This window comes from Rattus norvegicus, chromosome 17, assembly GCF_036323735.1.
Source record: "Rattus norvegicus strain BN/NHsdMcwi chromosome 17, GRCr8, whole genome shotgun sequence".
Taxonomy (NCBI): Eukaryota; Metazoa; Chordata; class Mammalia; order Rodentia; family Muridae; genus Rattus; species Rattus norvegicus.
This window is the reverse complement of record NC_086035.1, coordinates 82,652,501-82,679,417: the sequence shown is the minus strand read 5'-3', so window position 1 is coordinate 82,679,417 and position 26,917 is coordinate 82,652,501. Positions and strand designations below refer to the sequence as shown.

Here is a 26,917-nt window from a genome sequence, read left to right as displayed (position 1 = left end):
TCATGCATATCAGTTTGTTTTGCAAAGCCACCTTCCTTCATTCCTAGTCATTTCAGAAAATGTGGGAAGGTCTACATATTCCTTTAATAACTCTAAACACCATCCCATATAATCAGAGTCTATGTGCACTCTGGCTTGCTTTAAATTCTCTTAAAAATGGATATGATTATTCCTAATATTACTGATGTCAAAAATAAGAACTCAATACTTGCCAAACTTCCCGTGCAGTAAGGGGAATGTATAGAATCCAGTGTCAAGTCTGACAAGATCCAAACACTTGCTGTAAGCAGAAGTCATAGAAACACTTTGGTTGCTATTTAAAACGAGTCAGAAAGGCTTGCACACACCAGAGGTCATTGTCACATGGAGGAAAGTGTGTAATGACACGGAGGAAGTAACACTCTTGGTCTAACAATAACGGAACACAATTCCAGCCACCAAATACATTGTTGTCAAGCAACTCCTGAGCCCGCAATTCCAGAAGACATGACAAGTGGCAGGTGTACTGAGTCTGAGGCAGATACATATGTTTGTTTGTCTTCTGAATTGAAAAGTGTACAAAATGCATGCCCATTCCATTTCAATAGACGATGAAAATTAAATGATTTTTCAAACATGCATTCACGTACTTGGGATTTGAGATAACTTCAGTAAAAACAGATAGAGCATGAAATCATACATGAATTAAAGCAAAAATAAAGCCCATGTGGTTTCTTATAGTCTCCAAAGCACTTCTATAATATATATTTAAATATGTATAATGACATGTGTGTCAACATACCTATGAAAAATTCTCTGCGTGACTATTTAATCATGAGAGAAAGTTTTCTATCATTACTGGAGAAAAGTTAAGGACTACTACATTAAAAGTGTTACACAAGATAGAAGAGAGTTTTGATGAAGTATTACTTTAAACTTTAATTATTCATATTGGATATACTTAAATATCCAATCGTTTATGAGTCCTATAGAAGCACAAACTACATAGATCTCTCATTCTGGGAATGCAGGCAGCTGAGGCAAGGACATTGGGAGTTTAAGGACAAGGCAGATAAAACATTTTGTAAAACTCTGCCTCAAAAGTAAGCAAGTGAGGTATGCTGGTGCTTGTCCACTATCCCAGCACTCGGGAAGCTGAAGCATGAAGATCATGAGTTTTAGGCTAACCTGAACTACATAGAAAGATGGTCCCCAAAACCTACCAAACAATAACAAAACCCTAAAATGAGAACTATCCAGGTCAAAGGGAACAGAAAGTCTGGGATTGGGAAGGAAGTTTAAAAGAACCAATTGCCTTGGACAGATTCTTCAGTCCTTCAAGACAGGAATAAATTTAACATAGGATAAACTACTCATTTAGAGTCACACAGATTACCACTACTGTTAAATCTACTGTTACATTCCCCTGGCATTATTGTCCACATTTTCTCTGCTGAAATGACTCAAAATCGTCAGTAGAATGCTCTCAGAATTCGGATTGTGAGTTAAACATTCTGAATTTCCATTTCTCTGTAGGAAAAAAAAATGAAGTGGATAGTATTCTTAGAAAGCAAGCAAGCTTACCATAAAATGATTGATTATTCCAGGTGTCACTGAAAACAGGAACACCTAAGCAGGTGTCGACTCATTTCTATATCACACACAGCGTTTTAAAATTTGGCTAATATATCAGGTGTCTAGCATCCAGAAACCCTTTGTGACCATCCAACAAATTGTCAGCCACAATAGAGCCTTGAGGAACATAACTACAACCATTGACCATTTTACTTTGAGCCTTGGGGACTGAACCCAGTGCATTGTGCATCCTAGGCAAGGGCTCTACCGCTGGGCTACATCCCCAGCGTGCCAGCACATAAAACTGAATGTGTACCAACACAAGGAGAAAGTTCTGTATCTTTAGAAAGCATACAGTGAAATCCAGTCACGAGTCACTAAACCATAGTCATGAACCACACGGAATTAAGTCCAGTGCCCTCAGGTTTACTGGCTGTGCTAATATTCTTATAGGATGGTATCCAGAGCAAACGAGCAGCACACAGCTATGTTCTTTGCATGTATTTTCTCCTCTCGCACTAACAGCACTGTAGGTTGAAGCAACCAGGAAACCCAGAAAGAACTTTTAGACAATCCGTATTTAATTGATTAAAAAATATTTGTGCATCCTGCTAATCATACTTGTAACTTCTGACTAGTAATCATGAGCTCCAATTTCATTGTTGGCAATGTTCTTTTCCCTAAAGCTTTCTCAGAAAAATAATAATAATAATAATAATAATAAATAGTAATATCATAAGTAATTTGTGATTTGCTTGAAAATTCTCCTTAAAAACAGACATCATTATTCTTAATCTTAGACAATGCAGTTGGAGTATAATAACAACTTGATGAGTATTATAAAATTATATTATAAAAACATGCTTTAAGTATCATTAGTAATATATAATGTTTTCTGTAAAAGTTCTGAATTTGAGGAAGATTCTAACATTCTTTGCAAGGTAAAGCTCCTTCTTTGAGTATTTTAAATATTAGACTCTCCTTTTAGGACTTCATAAAATAAAATAAAAAAAAACAACATAAACTGCAATATAGTCTAAATTTGAAACACTTGAAGTCAAGGCACCTCAATTTATATAGAAAACTCTCAGAAAGACAGACCGAAGCCTAAGCAGTGCCCATGTGGTCAGAGTGCTCGGCAACAAGTGCCTGCTCCAGGCCAGAAAAGCATTTTTCTCCTCATCAAGTCCCTTGACCCAAGCTCCCTCTTCCAGTTACTAATGGAATCTCAGCAAGATTAAGTTTAAAACTAGAGTTACTGTTTTAATTGCATAGCCCACCTCAGTATTCAAACAAACAACACATATGATATTTCCGGCAAGGACGAGAATTTTTTTTTTTTAACACAGCATAGCAGCTAGCACAATTGTAGCTTGGGCTTATTAAAACGTCGCTATTTCTCTCCAAAGCACACAGCTCATCAGAACAGTTCCCCCCCCCCCCCCCCGCCCCTCCTGCTTACCCCAGGAATACTGGATTGAGTCTGAGAAGACACCAACTGCCTGTCAAGCATGCCAGACCGGTTCCAACAGGGTGCAGAACGCTGGAGAAATAGTCTACAGGCGCGAGAACCAGGTACCAGCTAAAGGTGGCTTTGCCTCGCCGTGCGGATCTGGAGCATGCCACGGGCTACGGTTCTCCCCGAAGTGTGATCTTAGTCAGTATGACTTCATGACTTCCTAACGTACTTCAGATGTCAAAAGTTCTCTCTGATTTCAGGACCACTTCAAGCAAGGCAGAGGAGCCCATCACAGTCAGTTAGCAGTGCCAAGTGGGAGGGTCTTTTCCTACTTTTAATTGCGTCAGCTGGCTCAGAAGAGGGACGCCTGTAAACTTGTCAAAGCAAAGTAACACTTCATTAATATCAGATGCATGCCTTCGGGCAGCACTGGCCACACCAGGGCTTTGAAAGCTACTTTCTGCTGTATAGAACAATAGATTGCACAACCGGATATGCTGTCAGAATTCAACTACTATCCTGAAAGAGTTGGAGAAAAGTGAAAACATACTTCTAACCAATGAAGAAAGACTTTTCTTTTTAAATTCATGAAAGTAGTTTCGGGGTTTTTTTTTTGTTTGTTTTATTTTTTGTTTTTTTTTTTTTTTCCTCTCTTCTTGTCTTCCAAATTCTCCGAGCTCATAAGTACATTTACTACAGCCAAATACTGCTTGGTTAAATTGATTTTATCTAAGATCGAAGAATTATCTTCCAAAGACATTTCTTTCAATCCAGGTGTGGTGGCTTAAAGTCCCCGTACTCAGAGTTTGAAGAAGGCCTGTGAGTTTAAAGCAAGCCTGGGTTACAAAAACCAGACCCTATCTCAATTTCCAGCAACAAGAAAAAGCAACCAGCCAATCAAGAAATCACACACACTTTGCACAAAAGAAGCAAACACTGCTGGGTCCTGAGGTCCTTGGTACAATGCATATGACAAAGGGCTACTATCTGGGAAATATAAACAGGTGGCTTAGTGGGGGAGAGGGCTGGCTACAATGTGAGGGCCTGAATTCAAATCTCTAGCCCCACATGAAAGGCAGTCAGTGACTGCATGCCAGTAATTCCTGCAGAGTTGCTGGGAGAAGTGTAGATAGGCAAATCTCTTTGGCTTTCTCAGCTGCCCCCTTATCTCCCCTGAGAAAACCCAGAGCAAAGAGTAAGGCGGAGAATGACAAAGGCAATTGCCAACCTACAAAGCTATAGGTATGTTTTCTAGAAGTTTCAGTTTTGAATTTAATGACAGGGTCTCACTAAATTGCTCTGGCTAGCTCTTTATTTGCTGTGTAGCTCAGGTTGGCTTTACCTCAGTCTCCCAAAGAGCTAGGATTAGAGATCTGAGTCACTGGACTAGGTGTTTCCCATTTGTAAATGATGGGCAAAAAGAAACCCAAACAACAAACAAACAAACAAACAAACAACAAATCCATATCCAAACCAGAAGGGCATTTTGTGACAAAAAATGAAAATTAGGACGTTTCTACTTAAGTTAACTCAGATTATGAAGACATCTCATTGTGGAGATGTCTTACAGCGGGGTAGAGTAGTGACGGGGTGTCGTGGGACCCACTCATGAAGCCTTCGGTATTTCACAGTGATGCTCGAGAGAAGTTTGTCAGCCCCTGACAACAACTACAGGTGACAGGTCCATTCGGTTCACCCTGGGGACATAGGTTTGTACTGTGCCACTCCATTTATATACAATCCTTAAAACGAAGAACAGTCCAGTGGCTTCCAGAACTTAGGATGGTGAGGTGGCTTCACAAAGCTTCAGCCTAAGAGGTGCCCTGATGCTGAAGTTGTAGGGTCTCAAGCCTTGGGCTCTACATCCACACAATTCAGTAGTCCGTCTATCTGTGGGCTCGGCGTCTATGGAATCAACTAACCATTTGAAGAACTTGTATCTGTATTGAACCCGTACTTTTTAGATAAAAATTTAACAAAAATGTATAAGTCCCCAATTGTCCCCTATTATTTACGGTAAGTTCCCTAAATAAGCCATCAAACTAAAAACTATTACCAGCATTACAATGTGTTGAGTGTTATTAGCAATCCACAGGTGCTGTACACAATACGCATACTTGATAGGCAGCATGAAGAAAGCTGTTTTACACAAGGGACTTCAATATCCATGGGTTTTGGAATACAGGAGGCTCTAGGCACGAATCCCTTTGGAGACTGGGATCTGACGCTACATACCCAGAGTCAACATTACAGATTACCAAGCAGGCAGTTGGGCACTATCTTCATGGCTGCAGTGAACCAAAAACTAGAAGTGACTTAAATAGAAAAGCAAGTGAACAAACTGAGATGCACTATTTTGTATTGAAAGCAAATGACTGAGATTCTAGAAGTTAAGTACATGTTAAGGCCTGGGTAACTGTTGCCTGTATAGCCAGACATTTTATGCTGTTACAGGAAACATTCTCATGGATTTGTTACTGGGAACTTATTCTTGGACACAAGACCTCCTTGGGATTGACACCCTACTTGGCAGAAAGAGACATGTATGTACGTGGGTACCTGACATCCTGGTTGGCTTGTTGGGACATGAATGCTAGGCAAGTCAAGTTACCGTGCCACAGTTGAATAACCCAACCAATGAGGACAGGATAAGTGTACTACAAAGACATGTTCCTAAGGAAGTCCCCTACCCATAATTCCAGACTGTTAGAATAAATTGGCAAGGATGTTTGTGGGTTTCAGGCCTAAAAGCTCTGTGGGATTGGGGTCAAAGTCTAGTTCCTGAGTCTAGGCTGTATCTCTGATCAGTCAGCCCTGGAGTGAATGCTCAATAAACTATCCCTGTCTGACTGATCAAGTGGTTTGTGAGGCCATGCCTGGACCCCAATACACAAAGTCACGGAGTAGCACAACCCTAGCAACCCATGTGTACAATTGTGCCCTCTTCTCTACAGTCAACCCACACTGTATCTTGGAAGCCACTAAGCTCACAAGTTTGAGGTGATCTCTCATTGTATTTTAAACAGCTATTTTTCTGATAATGTTCAATACCTTTCCAGCACCCAAAGGGACTCTAGCCAGCCCAAGCATGTCAAACAAGGCTCTGGCAGGGCCTCGCCCCTCTCTTGCATTCTCTCTGCCTTGCTAAAAAAGCCATGAGATTAGATTCCTAAAGCTGGCCACCAAGGTCCATTCCCTTATTAGGTCACTTCCTCCTCCAGAGGGTGAGAACCAAGGTCCAGCTATCAAAGTATTGAATGAAGTCCAGCAATCCAATGCCTCCTTTGGCTCACCTAATTAACATGTCAAATTAAAATTAAGCGCCTCATCTTAATACAGGGTTTCCCCTTTTACCTTCATAAACTGCCATTTTCCTACGGGCTATGTTTGTCTCCTCTCTATCGGGAGGCAGTACTTTGTGTCTCCTCCAGGACAAATACCCCTTCCCTCCTTCTTGCTACTTCAGATTCTCCCTTATCCTTTATCTCTCATTTTTGTTTTTTAGTCCCTGCCCTTTGTCCTTCAGGGGCCAATAAGTCTCCTTTGTGCTGAGAATGTGGTCTTGAGGTGTCCTGAGTGGAATAACTGTCCCTACAATACTCCTGGGCCTATTTATGTCTTTGTAGTGTCTACTGACATGTTTTGCCTATTTTTCTTAATTGAGCAGGGGTTTTTGTTTTGTTTTGTTTTCTTCTTCTTGCTGCTGTTGTTGTTGTTTTTGGGCTGTGATATACTATCTTTTCTAGCTTATCTTGGATATTAATCTTTTGTTAACTATATGGTTTGTAGTACTTCCCTCCCAGGCTCTTTTCATGCTGTTGACGGTTTTGTTTGCTAATAAGAGATTACTTCACTTGCTGTAGTCTCACTTACTAACGGTTGCTTTCTGTTCCTCTAAGTTTTTGGCCTGAGATTTGAAATAATCATCACCACCACCAGTATCAGGAAACACATTCCTCATGCTTTCTTCTGGCTTTATGGTTTCGGGTTGCACGGTGAGTGCTGGAGTCCATTTTTTTTTTTTTTTTTTTTTTTGGTTCTTTTTTTCGGAGCTGGGGACCGAACCCAGGGCCTTGCGCTTCCTAGGCAAGCGCTCTACTCTGGAGTCCATTTTTAATTGATTTCTCTAAGTGTTGAAAGATGAAGGTGCACATCAAAACATAATGTTGCATACCTTAATTTTTTTTAGTGCTAAGCATCACATTAGAACCTTATACATGCTAAGCACATCTTCTATCACCAACCTATACCCTAACCTTTCTGAAAAGTTTAATTTATTTTAGATTTATCTAAAATTTAGATAAATTTATTTATCATATATGTATGTATGTATGTATGTATGTATGTATGTATGTATGTATGTATTTTGCCTGCACGTATATATGTGTGTACCAAGTGTATCCCTCATGCCCAAGGATCTCCTGGAACTGGAATCAAAGATGATTATAAGTTCTTGGAATTCAACCCTGTAAAAGCAATAAGAGTTCTTTGGAGCCTTCTTTTACAGCCTCTCAATCTTTTAAAAAAAACTATGGTGTAAAGTTTCCAAGTATGCAAAAAATAGTATGTACTTTATGCAGGTGGTAAAAACAAAACAAAAAAAACCCTCACAGTGGTTGCTACAGCACATAAAAATCTTGTGCAATCCCAAGCCAGATCAAATCACAGCAAGGAGACAGAAGATGGGTACTGAATCTCTCCCAAAGCTATGGTACCACTGGCAAGTTTTGGCTGCTGAGAGAGAGAGAGAGAGAGAGAGAGAGAGAGAGAGAGAGAGGTGGAAAGGTAGAGAGAGTAAGAGACAGAGACGAAGAGAGACAGTGAGAGGGGTAGGGAGTTGGGGGGGGATCTAAGAATGTGGTCCTTGGGAAATTCGCCAGTAGAAGATCACATATCCAAGAGTATGGGTGCAGCACAAAACTGGTCTTGAAGGTTTATAAAAAAAAAAAAAGATACTATATAAAAAAAAAAAAGATACTAAGTGAGTAGGTGGAGAAAGGGAGAGTGAATTGGGGAAGAATTGGGAAAAAGAGACAGACATCATCAATACATGCTTGTATGGAACTCTCGAATAACTAATAACAACTTGATTTACATATATATGAAGATTAAATATGAAAAGCAATGAATATTAAATTCAGGTGTTGTATAACAGTTTCCTCCCAAGTTGAAAAATTCCATCCTACAGGGGAGCTCTTTAAGCGGGTTGAAAACAATTCAAAATAAATTCAGGAAGTCCCTGAATCTGAGGAGACTCATTAGGAACCTCCCTCTCAGGGTAAGCAATAAAGCTTTTGAGAGTCACTCCTAGATAAGCCAAACTGTAAAGAAGAGGGCTCTGGGACCAGACCAACTGCCCAGAAGAAACCCTAACTAGCTGAACCTGCCTGTCGAAAGTTTAGACCAGAGTCACTTGGAAGGTACACTCTCCAACATGTGAGCTGCTCGCAGGCTGCACAGTGTGTTCCAATTCCCAACTTTTTATGAGCTGTTGCCTATGCAGGGCTGGACCTTAATTAGGCAGCTGTCTTTGAGTCATTTCTGCTCCTGTAAGTAACCTCAATTAAACTCATTGGTTTACCAAGTTGGGCTTTGATGGTGTCCATATTTGGTTTGTGGTGGACTTGCTAGATGGGGTCAGTGGACATGCTGGGTCTCTACAGGAAATGTTTTGTCATCGAACAATAGGATAGCGATTATCTTTCCAGAGGAATGTATTTGGGGGTAGGAAGGGCAAACTTTATATTGTTTCTTCATTAGGCATAGTTATATGATTGAATAATGTATTAGTATGTATAGTTTGTATTCTAAAATATTTGATATAGTAAATGGTAGAAAATTAGGAAACATTATTAAAAGATTCATAGCTAGAACACTAAAATATCTGTGAGAATATAAAACTTCTTTTCCCTTCTTCTCTCCCTCTTTGTTTTAATCCCTTTTCTCTTCTGTCCCCACTGTACTCCCTCTCTGAAGAAGGGTCTTGCTAGGTTTACCAGTATGCCCTGAAACCTTTTACACTTGATCTTAGCCAAAGGCCGAGCAACCATTACCCTGAAACTTTTTTTTTTTTTTAAAGATTTATTTATTTAATGTATACAAGTACACTGTAGCTGTCTTCATACACACCAGACCTCATTACAGATGGTTGTGAGCCACCATGTGGTTACTGGGAATTGAACTCAGGACCTCTGGAAGAGCAGTTGGAGCTCTTAACCGCTGAGCCATCTCTCCAGCCCTACCCTGAAACTTTTTAAGTAGCCTGCGACTTCTGAAACTTCTGTTTCCACCTCTGCAGTACTGGTACCAGAGTTGAAATCCACTGTTGTGTGTCATTTAACATTTTAGTTAGATAATGTGCATAAATATGATAGTAAAAGGAAACAGAATACAAAATCAATTTTTCCTTTACAGTAAAAACTTCATTTTTAAAACTTTAGTAAAAGCTTGTAAGAAATTATGAATACTAACTCTCATTGTGGTCTGTAGACTTTTCTTTTTATAAATTTAGTACTTTTCAAAACTTTCTACTGTTTTAATCTCAAAAACAATTTATTTTCTTCCTAGTGTTAAGTGTCAAACAGGCAATCAAGAATAACTTTCTAGAGAAATTGTTTATTTTATTCTTGTAGTGATGGGTGGAATATACTCTATATTCATATACTCTAGGTAAGGGCCCCATCACTGAGCTATACTTTAGCCCTAAACCTTTATTTACTATCTAATATTTCTCTGTCTGTTTGTCTATCCACATACATATATATTATATGTTTTATTATTTTATTAAATAGAGGTTCTTTTCTCATACAATATAATCTGAGTATAGTTTCCCCTCTCTCTACTCCTTCCAGTTCCTCTTCATTTCCTCTCCCATCAGGATCTATTCCCTTTTAGTCTCTTATTAGATAAGAACAGGCAGGCTGGAGAGATGGCTCAGCAGTTAAGAGCATTCACTGCCTGCTTTTCTAGAGGTCCTGAGTTCAATTGCCAGCAACCATGTGGCTCATAACCATCTATAATGGGATATGATGCTGTCTTTGGGCATGCAGGTGTACATGCAGATATAGCACTCAGATACATTAAATAAATAAAAATAAATTTATATAAAAAAGAACATCCTTCTAAGATGACAACAAAACATGACAAAACTAAAGTATCAGAAGACAAAAAAAAAAAAAAAAAACACTATCATTTTGAAGTTGGACAAGACAAGCTGATAGAAAACTAAGAGAGCCCGAAGAGAAGGCATTAAGAGTCAGAGACCTTGGGCTGCAGAGATAGCTCACTCAATCATTAAAGGCTTGGCTCACAACCAAAAATATAAGAATCAGAAACTTGCTCTTTCTTCTCCTCTCTTTTCTTTTTCTCTTCTACCTCTTTTGCCCTACCCCCTTGTCTCCTAAAAAAAAAGAAAGAAAGAAAGAAAGAAGGAAAGAAAGAAAGAAAAGAAAAGAAAAGAAAAGGGTTGGGGATTTAGCTCAGTGGTAGAGCGCTTGCCTAGGAAGCGCAAGGCCCTGGGTTCAGTCCCCAGCTCCGAAAAAAAAAAAAAAGAACCAAAAAAAAAAAAAAGAAGTGTGGCTTCTAGATCCTTAGAAAAGAAAAGAAAAAAGAACCAGAGACCTACTCATCTCACATTCCAGAATCCCATAAAAGTACCAAACTGAAAACTATTATGTGTGTATTCAGAGGACATGGTGCAGACTCATTTAGACCCTGTGCCTCCTGTGTCAGTCTCTAAGTTCATATAGGCTTTGCTCAGTTTTACGACATCCCACCCCACCCCCAACCTGGATAATTTGTGTTTCTGTGGAAGCAGACAGTAAACAATAATCCTATAGAAATGCAAATGACTTTGCCAAACAGGATTGTTTCAGCTGGCAGAATGCAAATGTCTTCAGTTTTATGTGAAAAATAGCCCTCAAAATTATGTCTGTGTAGGCCTATAAGGTCTTAGACAAGCATTCATTCTTTTGATGAGTCCAAGTCTAATATTTCTCTAAAAGAAATCTGTCCATTTAGCTTGATCATTCTGCTGGTTCCTTCAAGGGAAAAACAAAACAAAACAAACAAACAAAGAAAACAACAACAACAACAAAACCCCAACAACCAAGCAGCCATCTAACTAACCAACCAACCAACCAGCCAACCAACCAGCCAGCCATCTAGCCACCTAGACAGCCAGGTAGGCAATTAACTAACCAACCAACCAACCAACCAAGTAGCCATCCAGCCACCTAGCCATCAATCCATCCATCCATCCATCCATCCATCCATCCATCCATCCATCCATCCATCCATCCATCCATCTATCCAGTCAGTCAACCAGCCAGCCAGCCAACCAGGTAGGCTACCAACCAACCAACTAACCAACCAACCAACCAACCAACCAACCAGCCAATCAACTAACCAACCAACCAACCAACCAACCAACTAACCAACCAACCAACCAACCAACCAACCAACCAACCAACAGACACCAAAGTGCCTTCATGAACCAAGGATCTTGGCAAATTGCCATAATTACAGTACTCCTGAGGAGGAGGCAGGAGGTTCACAAACTGAAGGCCAGCCTGGGCTGCATACCAATAATTAATTAATACATAAATAATAAAAAACCAAAAGCCCCACATCCTTTGGCATACATTCATTATAAATTTTGTTTTAAATAAAGAAATATCCTAAAATTTTGGAAATACTTTGTACCTGGAGATGAGCCTTAAATCTGAAACCGAATGTCTTTCCCTTGGACACTGACATACATGGTTGCTACTTTTCCAGCTCAGTCTACCTTGATTCATAATGCCACTAAAATACGCAAACAATGGGCAAATGTTAATAACTAGTAATGATTTCATAAGGATGAGAGTGGAAATTCTACACGAAACATGAAATTTCAATGCTTTTGCAAACTTGCAAAAATTCTCTAATACTAAGCAATATTATTTTTTAATGTGTTAGCTGAGGTACTACTCTTCTTGCTCTCAAATGAGATCGAGAGACATTGTGTTGAGCTGGTTGGAAGATCATTGCCAAGGGCCATGCAGGAGGAATAGAATGTGGCCCAATGGTTACCACAGCCACATGGGTAAGCCTCTGGATGGTGCCACATGTCCTGAGGACTTCATGCTGTTATAGCATTGTGCTCTGCTTGTTGCCCTCCCATTCCTCTTAATATAAGAATTCTATGAAAACTCTAAGGGGGTTTCCAGCTCTTCACTGGACAGTATCTCTAGCACTCGTCACAATAGTGATGCTAATCTCTTTCAGGCATTGCTGCCACAGCAGATAAATGATTCAAACACCACCCTAGAGAAGAACTTAAAGGCATAGATAGTCAGCAATGACACCACCCTTAGAAAACAGTTGGGAAAATAAAACCGTTAGTAAAACTACGTTGAGATGTTTTCACTACTGGCTCTGATATTAAAAAAAAAAATCTTAGGGAACAATTTAAAGTTCAGAAAGGAGCACCTTTATTAGTTAAGCTAGGGACATTTTATGGTCAGGGAACAAGAAGAATGGCAACACTGGCTGAGGTGACTCTCACTGAGGTTGGACTTTGGTGATTGGTTTCTTAGACTCATTTTACCCTCAGCTTTGTGAAATGATTTAATAAGAATTGCTGGTAAGTAGCTATTCATTCTGAGGATTTAAGGTAGATATGACTGATTTTTTTTATATAAAAGTTTAGATTTGTGACTTTTTAAAAAGGTTCTTACAAGATCACTTCTAAAGATAAATAATAAAATAATTACTCTCTTGTTATTGCAGTTTGCTCCCTGCCAGCAAGAGCACCTGGCTGAGAAAAGCACCTTGTTTGTTTATACTTTGTTACTCTATAACAAGTTGCTTAGTTACAATGTATGTGGGTTTTGGGGAATAATTTGTTTTCTTTACCCATGCAATGTAACCTTATTTCTTGTAAAAGTATTGGGGAACACATTGTTTTTTCATAATCACTCACTAGAAGAAAACTAAAGTGTGATAACATCCAAATTTTATGCTGCTTGAAAGATTTCACTGGGATATATAAGCTATGAAAGAAAAAAATAAAGGTAGAGGGTTAGAACTTCGTTCCTTCCATCCATCAACTATGCGTATATACGTATATATGTAAAGCTTGTCTGGGTCTGTGTTGGAGTTTGCTCCATCAATTGTGTGCATGTGTGTATGTATGCATGCATGTATGTATGTTTGTAAGTATGTATGTATATGCATGAAATGCTTGAAGTCTGCTTGTTGGAGCTTTGCTATAACCATTCTATGTGTGAATGTGTATATATCTGTCTGTAGGTTTATATACACGTATGTGTGTGTATATGTATGTATGCATGTATGTATATATGTATGTATATGAAGTTATTGTATTCTACCTTTTGCTTTCATCTACTCTGTGTGTGTGTGTGTGTGTGTGTGTGTGTGTGTGTGTGTGTGTGTGTGTGCGTGTGTGTGAATTTTCTCTTTCCTTCTCAAGGAGTTAAAAGAGTTTGTAGTTGGACTGGAGAGATCACTCAGCCGTTAAGAGCACTGACTGCTTTTCTAGAGGTCCTGAGTTCAAATCCCAGCAACCACATGGTGGCTTACAGACATCTTTAATGAGATCTGATGCCCTCTTCTGGTGTGTCAGAAGAGAGCGACAGTGAACTCACATGCATAAAATAAAAAAAGAGTTCGTAGTTTTTCTGCTGGCAGGGAGTGCCAGCACTGGTAAATTAACCATTGTTCCCTCAGAGAAAAATCTGCTGAGTAACTTCTCTAATCTCTGTCTGCCACTGGCAGCAGCTCTTCTAGGTACCTGGATCCAACCCAGTCAGTGGCTCTAAGCACTGACCCCCAACAGCTGCCAGCCTCAGTTTACCCACCACATGGATGCCAAAGCCAGTTATTGGCAGATCATAAACAAAAGCACTAAAGATGGTGCATGATCACAGAGAAATAAAAGCAGGAGAGGAGAAAGGGAGGGGCCTTTTAAGGGAACTGCACATAAGCAAGTGAAGGGGACTAGGTAAGAGATGGTTTGCATGCCTAAAGCCAGCAGGAATAGGAAATTCAAGATAATTTGGTCCCTTTCCAGTGTCAGAAAGAGAGAGAGGAAAAAAACCAACAAAACCATCAACAACAAAACCCCTTCAAGTCAGAAAAATAAATCCCTACCAAATAGTAATCACTTCTGGAAAAATGTCAATTTAGATATCCATAATTTAGGGGAATACAGAAAATATACAGATACACGAGAGAATAAATACACCAAAATTAGGAATAAGTCCGGTTTTCTGGTTATAATTTATTTTCATTGTTGACTATTAGAAAATAAGACAACAAAAATATCAAGTTACAGCAGCAGCAACAAAAGACTCACCACCGCCTTCCCCCTGGGCTCCTAATCTACAGAAATGGGGTCAGACTCCAAAGGATGATTGCCAGATTACACAAAAACATCTAGCACACATCTGCCATATCAGAGTTTCCAAATAAATGTCAGTCTCCTTTGTAGAGCAGAGTGATTCTCCACTGGGGGTGAGCTTGCTCCCCAGGAGACATTGAGCAATGGTCTAGAACCATTGTTGATTGCTACAGCAGGGAAGGGTGGGTAGTTTACTGGCATTCAGCTTCGAGAGGCTAAGGAAGCGGCTGCCATCCACAACACACAGTGATCCATGGCTGTATGCCCACAGTGGGAACACCGTGGCCGAAAGAAAGGTTCCCTCTACATCAGTGCTGCTAGTGAGAGATGCTCTCGGTCAAAACCGAAGATAACAGCTCTTGGAATTCAGATCATTTCTAGATCTACTGCAGGTTGTCTCAGACTCCAGCTCCAACCCATCCATGTTAAATCCTAAGGATGATGGAGCCGGCACTGTAAGAACTCCTGGAGGGCTGTCCTTATAATTCAAGATGCGAGCTTTCTTATCTGAGAAGAGAAGGCACTCTTCGATACCACCAGGGTAGTTGGTCCTGTTACTGCTTGTGTAAACCGAGACAAAGGAGGGACTTCAGGTCATTCTGATTGTCTCTACCCAGTCGACTTGGCCATTTGTTGTTTTAAACTCTAAAACAGCAGCAGACCTCTGTGGACAGGGCTTTGGTAGCCAGAGTACAAATACATGATGTTGCCAGGAGACAGGGAAAAATGCAGGATTTTGGAGGCCACATATTTCAAGTGGCCTGTTCAGACTTCAAAGTCCAGACTGATGATCCAAGCAGCCAAGGATTGTGGAAAGCTTCCTTTGCTCACACCCCACTTGGGGGTTTCTGCTTCAGTAGTTGTCTTTGATTACAAAGACCTTGAGATGCGGATGACTATGGGTAATTATGGTGTGCGTGAGCCAGGCCTTGAATCGGGACTGCAAAACAGAACGCTAGCGTGTGTGCACATGCTAAGGCGCACATGTGGTTTTAGTAAATGACAGCCAAACACATTATTTTCTCAAGAGATAAAAATATGAACCAGTTTGACATGCCAAGTTAAAAGAGAAAAAATGGAAATAAATATACACACACTTCAATTTTCTTTCCACTGAACAATCTCGGCTGTCACTAAATAGTAAATTTTTACACCCATTTAACATTTGCTGGGCTCTTTATCAGTGTTGAATGGCTTAGGTCGTACCCCCAAAAACTTCATCTGGAGATGGCATGTTAAACGCATGTGTATCATAGTCAACCAACTGAAAGAATTGAAATTATCTCTCTATCTCATAGCCTGTTATTGGATGAACCATGCTTAAAGTGAATACTGCAAAGAATGGAAAAGTAATTCTATCTGTAAAATAAGAGCTCCCACACAAGCAATTCTACGAAAAACAAAGAGTCAAGATTCTTTGACTGCATTATTCCTTCATGAATCTGTTCTGATCTTCAGTTTGGCTCTGAAAGGCAAATTCATTCTCAGAATTCCGGATGCCCAGAACCCACATTTAGCATGTAAAGATTTCCTTTCATGCCACTGAAATTAATTAAACATCTTTCTTGAGTTAACTATAAAACCAGTGATGTCTTTGCGTAGTAAGTGAGATAGACCTATGGGATTCCAGACTTTACTACTTACCTGTCTTCTCTAATACAGTTGCCAGTGCAGCAGAAGGCATGGGCTGTGGCTAGAGAAGCCACACTCGTGCTGGGTTTTACTCACTGGTTTTGAGATATCCTCTCTTGTCCTTTTCCCTGATCTTTTTTTTTTCTTTGCTCCAAACCTTTTGCTTATTTTATTTATTTGTTTAATGTATATGAGAGATCAACATGGAGCTGGTATATGTATGATGTATGCATGTAGGTGTGTGGGTGCATATGCCCATGTGTACTGGGGCCAGAGGAAGATTCCTGCCTGATTCCCTAAAGGTAGCATTGCTCCCTGAATCTGGAGCTAGTGTACAGGCTATCAAGCCCCAGTAAGGTCCTCATCTCTGTACCTTAACCCCAACCCACTGGAGTTACACAAACATGTAGCCATACCTTGTCTTTCATAGGAAGTCCAGGGATTTGGGGGTTGGGGATTTGGCTCAGTGGTAGAGCGCTTGCCTAGCAACCGCAAGGCCCTGGGTTTGGTCCCCAGCTCCGGAAAAAAAAAAAAGAAGGAAGAAATGTCAACAGGAAGTCCAGGGATTTGAACCCAGGTCTATGTGGCAGTGCAATAAGCAGGCTGGAGACATTTCCCTAGCCTCACAATCCCTAATTTTCTTTTCCCAGCTTTTCTCCATCTTCCACTCTGAGAAATGTTTAGAGTCCACAAACAAGTATCTTGGAGTTGTGGGTTTGAGGGGCTGGGGATACAGTTCAGGAGAGTTCATTCTTAGCATGCTTGAGGCCTGGGTTCTAGCCCCAGCACTTTGAAAAACAACCAATCAACTAACAGTCCTCCTCCTCCCCCCAGAACTACAGTCTAGACTATTACAATCCACACTCCACACTACGTTCTCAAAGGAGCCTTAAACATGGTGACCAAAGTAAAATTATTCTTTACCACATTATTTTATCCTTCATAACATCTACTTGGAGGTATATTTTTAATATCTATGTGAAACAGATTAAATATATTTCATATACTAGATACAGTTAATGTTTACAAATGTTTATACATCACACATGTATAAATCTTTACCTTCCTTAATTAAAATAAAGAAATTGAAGCTTGCCCACCAGGCTTATTTCAGCTTCAACACTACCGGTGTGAATGGAATTATTTTTCTGAAATATTCCATTAAAGGAAAAGGTACAGTGGGTTTAAATTTGCAGATCTGAGTTAGGCCTGACTTGGCTGCCCCAAACCAGCTAAGCTGTTTGATCTCCCTGAGCCCTAGAGTTTTCTAGCATAATGAGGAGATGTTCCATTGGGAATTGGGAAAGGTGGGGAAAGAGACATTTAAAAGGAGTTGATGATAAATTAGTTACAAGCAGGAAAAGAATCAGTGTCCTCATCTCAGTCACAGTCCACAATTATAATCTCCAGGATAACTTAGCTAATGTGGGGAGGAAATGGACAGAGTAAGGGAACGTGCTTGGCTAGCTGCGCTTTCTTGAGGTATTTGTTCCTACTGACACTTGGCGATGGAGTGAGTTGTGGAGAGCGCACTCAATGACTGCATTGACACTCAAGTGTGGCGTATGCTTTGAATGGAGCTGATGTATTGCTAGCCTGTGCAGCCTGTCAAATATGTTCCACCAAATAGCATACGTGATTTTTATTATGGGGTCCTTGGACTGTATTTGTAGAACTTCTAAAATTTAAAATACGAGTCCGTAAGCTTGATGCAGTAGAGTTCGATAAGCATAAAAATTTTGTGAGAAAATACTGCATGTGTGATAAAGGTGCTTTTATTATTTTTGCAAGATTTATTTATACTTTATGTATGCTATATGCGTGTGGACTGCATGCATGCCTGGTGCAGGCACAGTCCCAGTAACTCTGTAGAGATCTCCTGGAATTGGGTCTACAGATGGTTGTGAGCCACCATGTGGGTCTTGGAAATTGAATTTGGGTCCTCTTAACCACTGAGCCATCTCTCCAGCCCCCACAGACACTAGTTTTAAAGGGACATACACCATCACTAAACATAAAACCATGAACTTAGAGTAAGAGAGAAGTTCCTATCCTGTAATTTCATTTTACTCATTTCTCCAATGACACAGTGAATCAAGTCCCTCTTTCTAGATATAAACAGTATAAACCACAAAAAATGGGATGCTGTGCTCCTGGAGTGACCGCAAGTGGCATATTTTGGAAGTTTCTTCTCCTCCTTTTTTTTAATCTTAAGAGATGATTTAGGAATCAACTCTGGAAAAACCATCTATTCATAATCAAAATTAGGAAAAAAAGTACAGGCGTGTACTATTCCTTCCTTTTTTTAAGAATGTAAATTTGAGATAATTGCGTTTATCCCTTGTAGAATTTTTGAAACCTACACAAGCAGCAGAACCTTTATTCAAGTTTTAAAGATCTAGTTCATAACAGCTTACCAAGTGATCTGGGGATCATCCTGCTTGGGTGTTTATCATCTTTCTGTGAAGGATATTTATGCATCCACATCAAAATGCATATGAGCATGTGTGTGTACGTGTGTGTGTGTGTGTGTGTGTGTGTGTGTGTGTGTGCATTCAGACATGTAAGCATGAAGGTCTCTCTCTCTCACAAACTCTAGAACTGTAGATGTGTACCACTGTGCTCTGTTTACATGGTGGCTAGGGATCTGAACTCAGGTCCTCATGCTTATGTGGGAAGCATTTTCCCGAATAAGCCATCTTTCCAGTTTCAACACTGTATTTCCACATATCCAAGAATGAACACATTTCCTCCCTACCATGGCCGAGTAGAGCAAAGATTATAGGGTAATTAAGAATAAAAAGAAAATCCTTACATCGATAGCCTATATTTTTGCTGGGCATGGTGGTTACACACCTTTTAGCCCAGCATTTGGAAGGCAGAGGCAGATAGATCTCTGAGTTCTAGGCCAGCCTGATCTATGCAGAGAGAGTTTCTGGACAGCCAAGACAGTGTGGAGAAACCCTGTCTCAAAAAGCAGAACAAATCAAAAAAAAAAAAAACAAAAAAAAAAAAAGAGAACAAATCCAAAAACAAAACAGAACACTGACAGCCTGTATTCGAATACAAATGAACCCTGAAAAAAATGCACAATAGACCCATGTACATCCGTCCCTCTTTCCCTTTCACTGTGTATAATCCCTGATCTGTGCTTCTCAGGGTGGCAACATGGGCTCTTGCTCAGAGGTCCCAAGCTTCGTGTTGTGCATTAAATCCATGCAGTAATGCATGACTCCCTGCAAGTCTATGCATACTATGCAGTGTAACTTGAGGATGAGCTTGTTCAAGTGCAACTGCAGTGGATTGGAGAGTTGTGACGTGTGTGTGTATGTGTGTGTGTGTGTGTGAGAGAGAGAGAGAGAGAGAGAGAGAGAGAGAGAGAGAGAGAGAGAGAGAGAGAGAGAGAGAGAAACTTAAGTAGCTAAGACAAGCCAAAAGTACTTTGGTAAACATCTTACTCCAAACCATCCATTCTCTGCCGTGCTGTAAAGTGCACCCTTGGGCAACCTAAAGTTATAGCAAAGCCTAAATTCCAACCCCTGAGACACTGCCTTAATTGCTTTGGGATGCGGCTTGGGTGTGTGGAGTTTTAAAAGCTCCCCAGGTGATCCTAATGTGCAGTCAAGGTGGAGAATGATTGCCTTAGGGCAAGGAAACCATCCTTTTTCCTCTGAAGGTTTATCCTTGTACAGACCTTGGTTTCTTACGTTTCTTGAAGGCGCACCATGAAATCCAACTGTTGCTAAATAATGCCACCTGCTGATCTAAAAGACCCTGCCTCCACGTATTTTGGTCACTGCAGAAGGATGTTGAGTGTCTGATAATGACCCTGAAGTAGCTCACTCTTTGGTGTTCAGTTCAAACTCTATCAGATTTAAACACCTGGCATTTCTGATTTGCTCTCAACCTTTGTCCTGTCCTCACCAATATCTTTTACCTTGCAGGAACAGCCTTGCTGGGTCTCATCTCAGTCCTAGATGCAGAGGCTCTAGGAGGTCAAACTTTGCCCGTCTATCGTGAGGGGATATGGAGGTTCTGTTCTACACCTCTGCCCTTAGGGGGCCTCGTGCACAAATATGGTAGTTAACAGTACCACTGCAGCAATTTATTCATTCCAGATGTGCTTCTTCCCACAAAACAGCATCGAGGTACATCTGATATTCTTGGAAGCTGAAGAAATGGCTCACGAGACAATTTATGCTGCTTTTATTATAAAAATGTAATGGATATACTTAGGAGAAAAACATGCCCTTTATATAACAGTCACGCTCGTTGTGGTCTCTCTACTTGGCCCCTAAAGTCCACAGGTGCTTTGGAATAATATCAAGGCATTATCTCCAACAGAATGAACGAATCAGGAATGTTCTGGGAAGTTTTTCTTTAATATTATGGAACTTGGACTTGCTAGTTTTTCAAAAAGGATGGACTTTGCAAGCCCTTCAAAAAAAAATCATTACTTTCTCCTCAGTTGGCATGAAAAAATTTTTTTTCTTGGTTCAAGGACTTTTATGTTCCTGATAAGTGTGATGGTAGCTGAGAGTGGACCACCATTTGAATGGGATGTGCTTCTGAGGCAGGCACTGGAATCCAACTAACGTGCCCAGAGGACAGAGAAGTTTTAACACAAGGGGAGCTGTGTCTTGCCCTCCATTTGCTCCTGGTTCCTGGACAAAGTAGGAGCCCTTTGCTTCCCTTGTACAAATTACCAAAGCACAGTTAGATCTACACCAAGTTTCCCTGCTGTGAACAAAAAATGTGGAGTCACCTTGAGACACAGTTTTGATTTCAGAGCAATATTTGCCTCATGAAAAGACCAATAATTCATTTTGGGTTTCCCCATGTACTTCCAAATCATGCTTATGACAACCAGGCTTTATTTATTTCTAAATTACTCATTGAATCTGTATATTTCCTTTTTTTGTACTGCCTTTTTCTTTTCCTTTCTAAATTAGTATACTGACTCTGATTGCCTTTGGTTGGCATTTGCTCTTTGTGAGAGAGTCCCACTCAAGACAGTTCTGAACTCACTACATAACAGAAGATGACTTTGGACTCTTGAAACTCCTGCCTCTACTTCCCACATGGTGGGCTTATAGGTGTGCACCCCCAAGCCTGTGTTTTGACTCTGATTAACTATAGTAGTTCTTGTTTTCTGACCATTCAGCTTGAGCACTGGAGACAAAGCAGTCAGACGAGGAGATCCACTTTGGCATCAAGAAAGACGAGGGATCCATCTTTACTACATAGCCAAGTGATCTACGGTGGGCTGCCTGTTCATTTGCTCTCTAGGTTCTGATGAAGGAATGGAAACAGTGGACTCTATGAGATTTATGGGGACAAAGACAACAAGGCCTCTTGTGCTCACAATGCCTAGGGCTTTACAATGGTGAATGTGAAGCATTAATCTAAATGTAGGGCTCCTCCCAGCACAGAAGCTGACCCTCCGATGCTAACAGCATATCTTCCACAGAGGACCTGTGAGGCGTAAACAGGTAACCCATATCAAAGGCTAATCACAGCATCCTTCGATAAACAATAATGTTTAAAAGCACTATGACTTATGCTGCATTCTGCTCACTTGCAGGTAACCCTCTTTTCAGAGGTTGCCTCTGACCCTTTCAAGGAGGCTTTCCCTTCATTATTCACTGCCTATTTCTCTACTGCTTATGAGATGCAAATATTTGTCTAAAACGTATTTCAGTTGCCTGTCATGCAGACCTCCCCATGAGCTGGTGCTGTGTCCATTCATGCCTGAACTGTAACACACTGACGATGTCCTATCAATAATTGATGGATGAATGCATGATTTATTGATTCTTGGCAAGTTGGATTACTCGAATTTCATTTACTCCCCTGGCTGTTGGTCTCATTCATGTGATCAGACAAATAAATGTCCAGTGCTTTCCTTTCCTCATGATGTGCTATTTGTTACAACAGGCTACTAAGGGCATGCAATGTGGGGTTTTCAACAAGTGTGTTTTCAGATTCAGGTGAATGAACTTATATTGTCTCATCTGAATATGTCAAATGAACTGTAGTCAATTGAAACTCCATAAAAGTGTGAAAGAAACTTGCTATTTAGTATTTTCTTTCTTCCTTCTTTTCTTTCTTTCCTTTTCTTTCTTTCCTTCCTTCCTTCCTTCCTTCCTTCCTTCGTTCCCTTTCTTCTTTCTTACTCGAAAAATAGACATCAGGTGCTGAGGACATGGTTCACTGAGTAATAGCACACAGTGTTTTTACAGTGCACTTCCTAGGGTCCATGTCAGGAGGCTCACAATGGCCCATATAGCTCCATAGATTGATTCTACAGATCTGAAGTCTTCAGCTGCCAAATTCACCTGCAGGTATATGCACAGATGCACATACTACACTTGATCTTAGCCAAAAGGCCGAGAAGCGATACAGATGCACATACACAGACATTGAAAATTAACTTATTAAAATGAAAAGGAAATGTTTTAGCTTTTTAAGACTTTCCTTTGCCTTTCAGCTTAATTATTGAATGTGATATTTTTAGATCATAAAGTTTTTCTTGTATTAGAACTCATCTCTTCATCAGCTAGTCTAAAAAATTTCACACACATATATATATGCATTATGATGGCCCTAATCTCTCATATATTCTCATGATGAGCATATAATCTACACTTACAGTGAATGTTAGTTGTACTTTGACTCTGTTGGCTTCTGAACGAGAAAAAGCACAAATGTTCACAGACAGTAGAGTTCACAAATTGAGATGTACATGGAGCAAATCAAATTATACAAAGATCAGGGACCAATCTTAGGTACATAACTTAATGAGAAACACACACACACACACACACACACACACAGACACACACACACAGATACGCAAATTACAAAGTGGATAAATAACTACATTGCTTTGAACACACAGAGAAATAAGTGAAAAGAGACAAGAAGAACAACTGTCACTATGAGGTCAAGGTGGCATGAAGTGGAAACCTAAGGATTCTTTGGAAAGCCGGCTGGATGGTGTTTGGTGGTGCAAGCATGAAGGAACGTTTAGTAAAAGTGGACACAGGTGAAAGACCAAGGCAGACTTGTGAAGGAACGTTTCACTGAAGCAGACACAGGACCAAGAATGTTCTGCTAAAACAAGCATGTGAAAGAAAATGTGATGAAGGTTTCTTTGGTAACAACAGGTATGTATTGGTCTGCCTTGCATTGAGTAGTTGATCTGCATTTGCTGGGACTCCATAGAGAGAAGGGCACTAAAGAGAAAAAACTTCTGGTGGAGAGCTGCAGTTTCTTGCCGATTCTATGGACTCACGGTGATTGGCAGAGTGATGTCAGCTGAGACAGTTGCACCGATGCAAGACCCGTGGAGGACTCGTGACATTTGGAGGGAATAGAAATAGGACTTGATAGACAGTGACTGAGGCTGGGTTTGACTTGCTTATGGAGCTCGCTGTGCAATGCTTGTGGAGCTTGAGTCTTTGGTGATCTTTGCTTCCCTGAGAGAGGCACAACCAAGAACAACTTCTGAGGAGGCTGAGGCCTGCCTGTCTTTGGTAGGTAGTGCCCTCAATGCTGCTTCATGTTTTTTCTCCTGACTCTACAAAACTGGACTGCTGGTGTATCTGTGAAGTGTTTGAGAGTAAATCGAGATGTTGCTGCTAACTTGTAAACTGAATTTCCAGACAACACAAAGAAACTTTCTAACCCCCCAACCATCCCCCCAATCCCAATGTATCCTTTCTTTTCCACTATCTCTGGTGGGAGATAGGCTACAAGGGAGGTTAAAGCATTTAAGAACCATTATTAAAAGTACAATTTGAAAAATTTAAAGTTACAGTGGTGGCGGTCTACTTATGTTATGGCTGTTAAAAATCTTTAAAATTTTCTTTATGCTTTTAGCCAAACTGTTAAAAGTTTTAAATTAATAAATTTATTACTAATGTGCATAGAGAAACACGAATAGTTGATTTGTTCTCATTTTTATAGTTTTGCTACTGAGTTACACACACACAGACACACACAGACACACACACACACCACTAAACAGTAATTTCTTGATAGATCGAGAGTTCTGACTTTTTCTACAATTCTGGGTCAAATATCTTAATGTACGACTTGAAATTTAGGAACTTCTTTAATAAAAATAGATCAAACACTTCAATATACAGACATAGGCAAAGTTTTTTTTTGAAAAGTACTCCAACAATACAGAAATAACACCAAGAACTGACAAGTAACACTGTGTAAAACTAAAACAGCTTTTAAACAGAAAAAGAAATAGTCACTAGATTTAAAAAACAATCTATCCAGTGGTGAAAAATCTTTGTAATTAGATACCAAAGGGTGTTAACAGTTGCAGGATATTTGATCACATTATGAATCCAAGATTGTGTTGTTTACTGGGAAAACCTGTTTCTACTTGTGGTGTGGCTCAACCTTAGCACACACATTTAATCCCTCTAGCTGGAATACGGACACACCCTTGGTACACACCTTTAATCTCAAACATTGAAGGTAAAGTTAGTTTGTAGAAGGAAAGCACCCATGTTTGAAGGTGGTGTCTAATTGAGTGGCAGACACAGTGATGAATCAGACAAAGATTTGACAGAAGAGGATAGGAGCACTCTCATGAGAACTGAAAGGAAAGAGAGGTGACTTAAGAGAGAGCAATACAGAGGAGAGGGGAAAGTTTTGCTGGGACAGTGATATGGGCACAGGTTGCAGAGAACAAGGCAGACACAGGTAAAGACAGAACAAGACAGAGAATGAGAAGGAGCCAGGCAATTAGAACAGATTGCCAGAGTTAGTTTGAGGCCAAGCAGAGCAAAAAGTCAGAGAATTGAATTAATCATTGTGGAAAGGAGTTTGAGCCCAACTAGTTGCATTGACTAGCCAGTCAGAGGTAAGAAAGAGCTAGAAAGGATGAGCTAACTCAGTTAGCATATCTCAGACTCTGAATACATTCTAAGCCTAAATTAGATTGTATAGGAGCTAGAAGCTTCCAGAACTAGGCCTGGGTTTGCAGAAGGCAGCATTGAGTCTCCTAGATGACAATTCCTTCAGGTCAATAAAAGTTATGTTACAGTTAATATCAGAATACATAAAGAATTCAGCAAGTTCAACATCAAAAGAACAAATCATACAATTGACAAATGGGCAAAAAGAGCAGACAGCTATTAAAGAAGTACAAATATTCAATAGATGGGGAAATGTCCAGCATCATTAGATATCAGAAAATGCAAAACAAAATTTCATTGATATTCTATCTCACTCTAGTCTGATTGCCTAGTATTAAAAACAAACCAATTCTAGTGAGAATACAGGGGGAAGGGACTTGACCATCCTTTCAGTTGGAATGTAAATCAGTTCAGCCACTATGGAAATTTCAAAAAAAAAATCAAGATAGAACTACCATATAATCCATTCACATTATGTCTGGCTATAGACCCAAGGGATGCGAAGTCAGCATGCCACAGGGATACTTGCATAGCGTTTATTATGGCACTGTTCAGGAAAGAGTTAGCCTAGGTGCACCTCAGTGAGGAATATGGGGTGCTCAGAGTTAATGGGGCATTTGGGTCAACCAAAATGAAGAATGAAACGATATAATTATATGAAAATAGACGGAAATGGAGACATGAAGCACAGTAAGCCAAACCAGAAACTCAAACTCTGTATGTGGAACTTCTCCACGGACTCCAGATCCAAACAAAACAGACACGTAAGGTATGAGGACTATTGGGGAAGGTAAAGGTGGAGCATGAGTGGAAGGGCATGTAAAAGGAGTAACTTGACTGATGAATATGATCAAGTTCATTATATGCATATACAAACTTAGGACTTTATGTAATATGTGCTAATACTTTCCACACTCTGCATGTTTTCTGTTTTTGTGATTATTTTCACTGCTGTGTACAGGGTCCTTCATGGGACATGACCTCATTTGTTGATTTTTGCTTTTGTTATCTAAAAATCCTGATTGGCATCAATATCTTGGAGTAGTTCTAGTTTGTTTCCTCCTAGGAGATTAATCACGTCAAATCATACATTTAGGTCTTTGATACAGTTTAGAAAGCTTTTATATTGTAAGAATCAGGAACCTACTGCATATATTTTCCTGCATATGTATCCAGTTCCCCATTATTTGCTTAAGAAGTTGTCTTTTCTTAACTTTAAAAAGAGAACCATTTGGTTATATGAATATATAAATTCTGGTTTTGCAATTTTTCCATTCTGTAAAAATTAGAACGTTGTCCAGTCACAAGGAAATGAAATTCTGTTATTTGTGGCAGCATGGATGGAGATCAATAAGTAAAAATAATCATGATATGAAAGACAACACTGTACGGCCTCTCTGTTTGAATACTAAAAACATTGGCTTCATAGAAGTAGCTGTTTAAAAGCAGACAATAGAGGCTTGGAAAGCTGCATGGGAGAGGTGCAGGGAGAATGGAGAACAGTGAAGCAGTTAATTGGGAGAATTAGCTCTAATGTTCCACAGTATGTAAGGCGGTTATAACAATGTACAACAATTTATTATACATTTTAAAATAATTAGAATATGTTTGAGATGGAAAAATGGAAATTATTTTGTTTTGGCATTATATGTTGTATACAAATTTCAACTTATCACATTGTACTGTAAAAATATGAGTGTCATGGGTTAATCTTAATTCTCTGTCTTTCTCATTTTTTTTTGTTTTTGTTTTCAAGATAGGGATTCTTTGTGTAGCTCTGTCTATTACAGAACTCACTCTAAAGACCAGGTGAGGCCTTGGTCTGCCTGCCTCTGCCTCCTGAGTTCTGGGACTAAAGGCATGTGCCACCTTGCCCAGCAAGTATTAGTTTTAAAATGTCTAATGCCTTTGCCAGTAATAGTTTTT

At 39.8% G+C, this 26,917-nt stretch overlaps 1 protein-coding gene and 1 non-coding gene across 14 annotated transcripts in view; both read right to left on the bottom strand.

The window, feature by feature from the left end:
• The window catches only part of Cacnb2 (calcium voltage-gated channel auxiliary subunit beta 2), a 345,468-nt gene that overhangs the window by 139,147 nt on the left and 179,404 nt on the right, over positions 1-26,917 (bottom strand). Inside the window, exon 1 of one of the 13 annotated variants that reach the window (XM_039095299.2) lies at positions 3,017-10,042. The exons of 11 other annotated variants lie outside the window; for them this stretch is intronic. In XM_039095299.2, coding sequence (XP_038951227.1) covers positions 3,017-3,067 — 51 coding nt within the window. In that variant the 5' untranslated portion in view covers positions 3,068-10,042. Of the gene's footprint in view, positions 1-3,016; positions 10,043-26,917 lie in introns of those variants that run through there. One more of the 13 variants, XM_006254303.5, reaches the window with a different exon arrangement.
• Positions 22,264-22,450, bottom strand: LOC120098018 (U2 spliceosomal RNA). Its single transcript, XR_005495956.1, has one exon. It is a non-coding gene; the product is annotated as a U2 spliceosomal RNA (small nuclear RNA).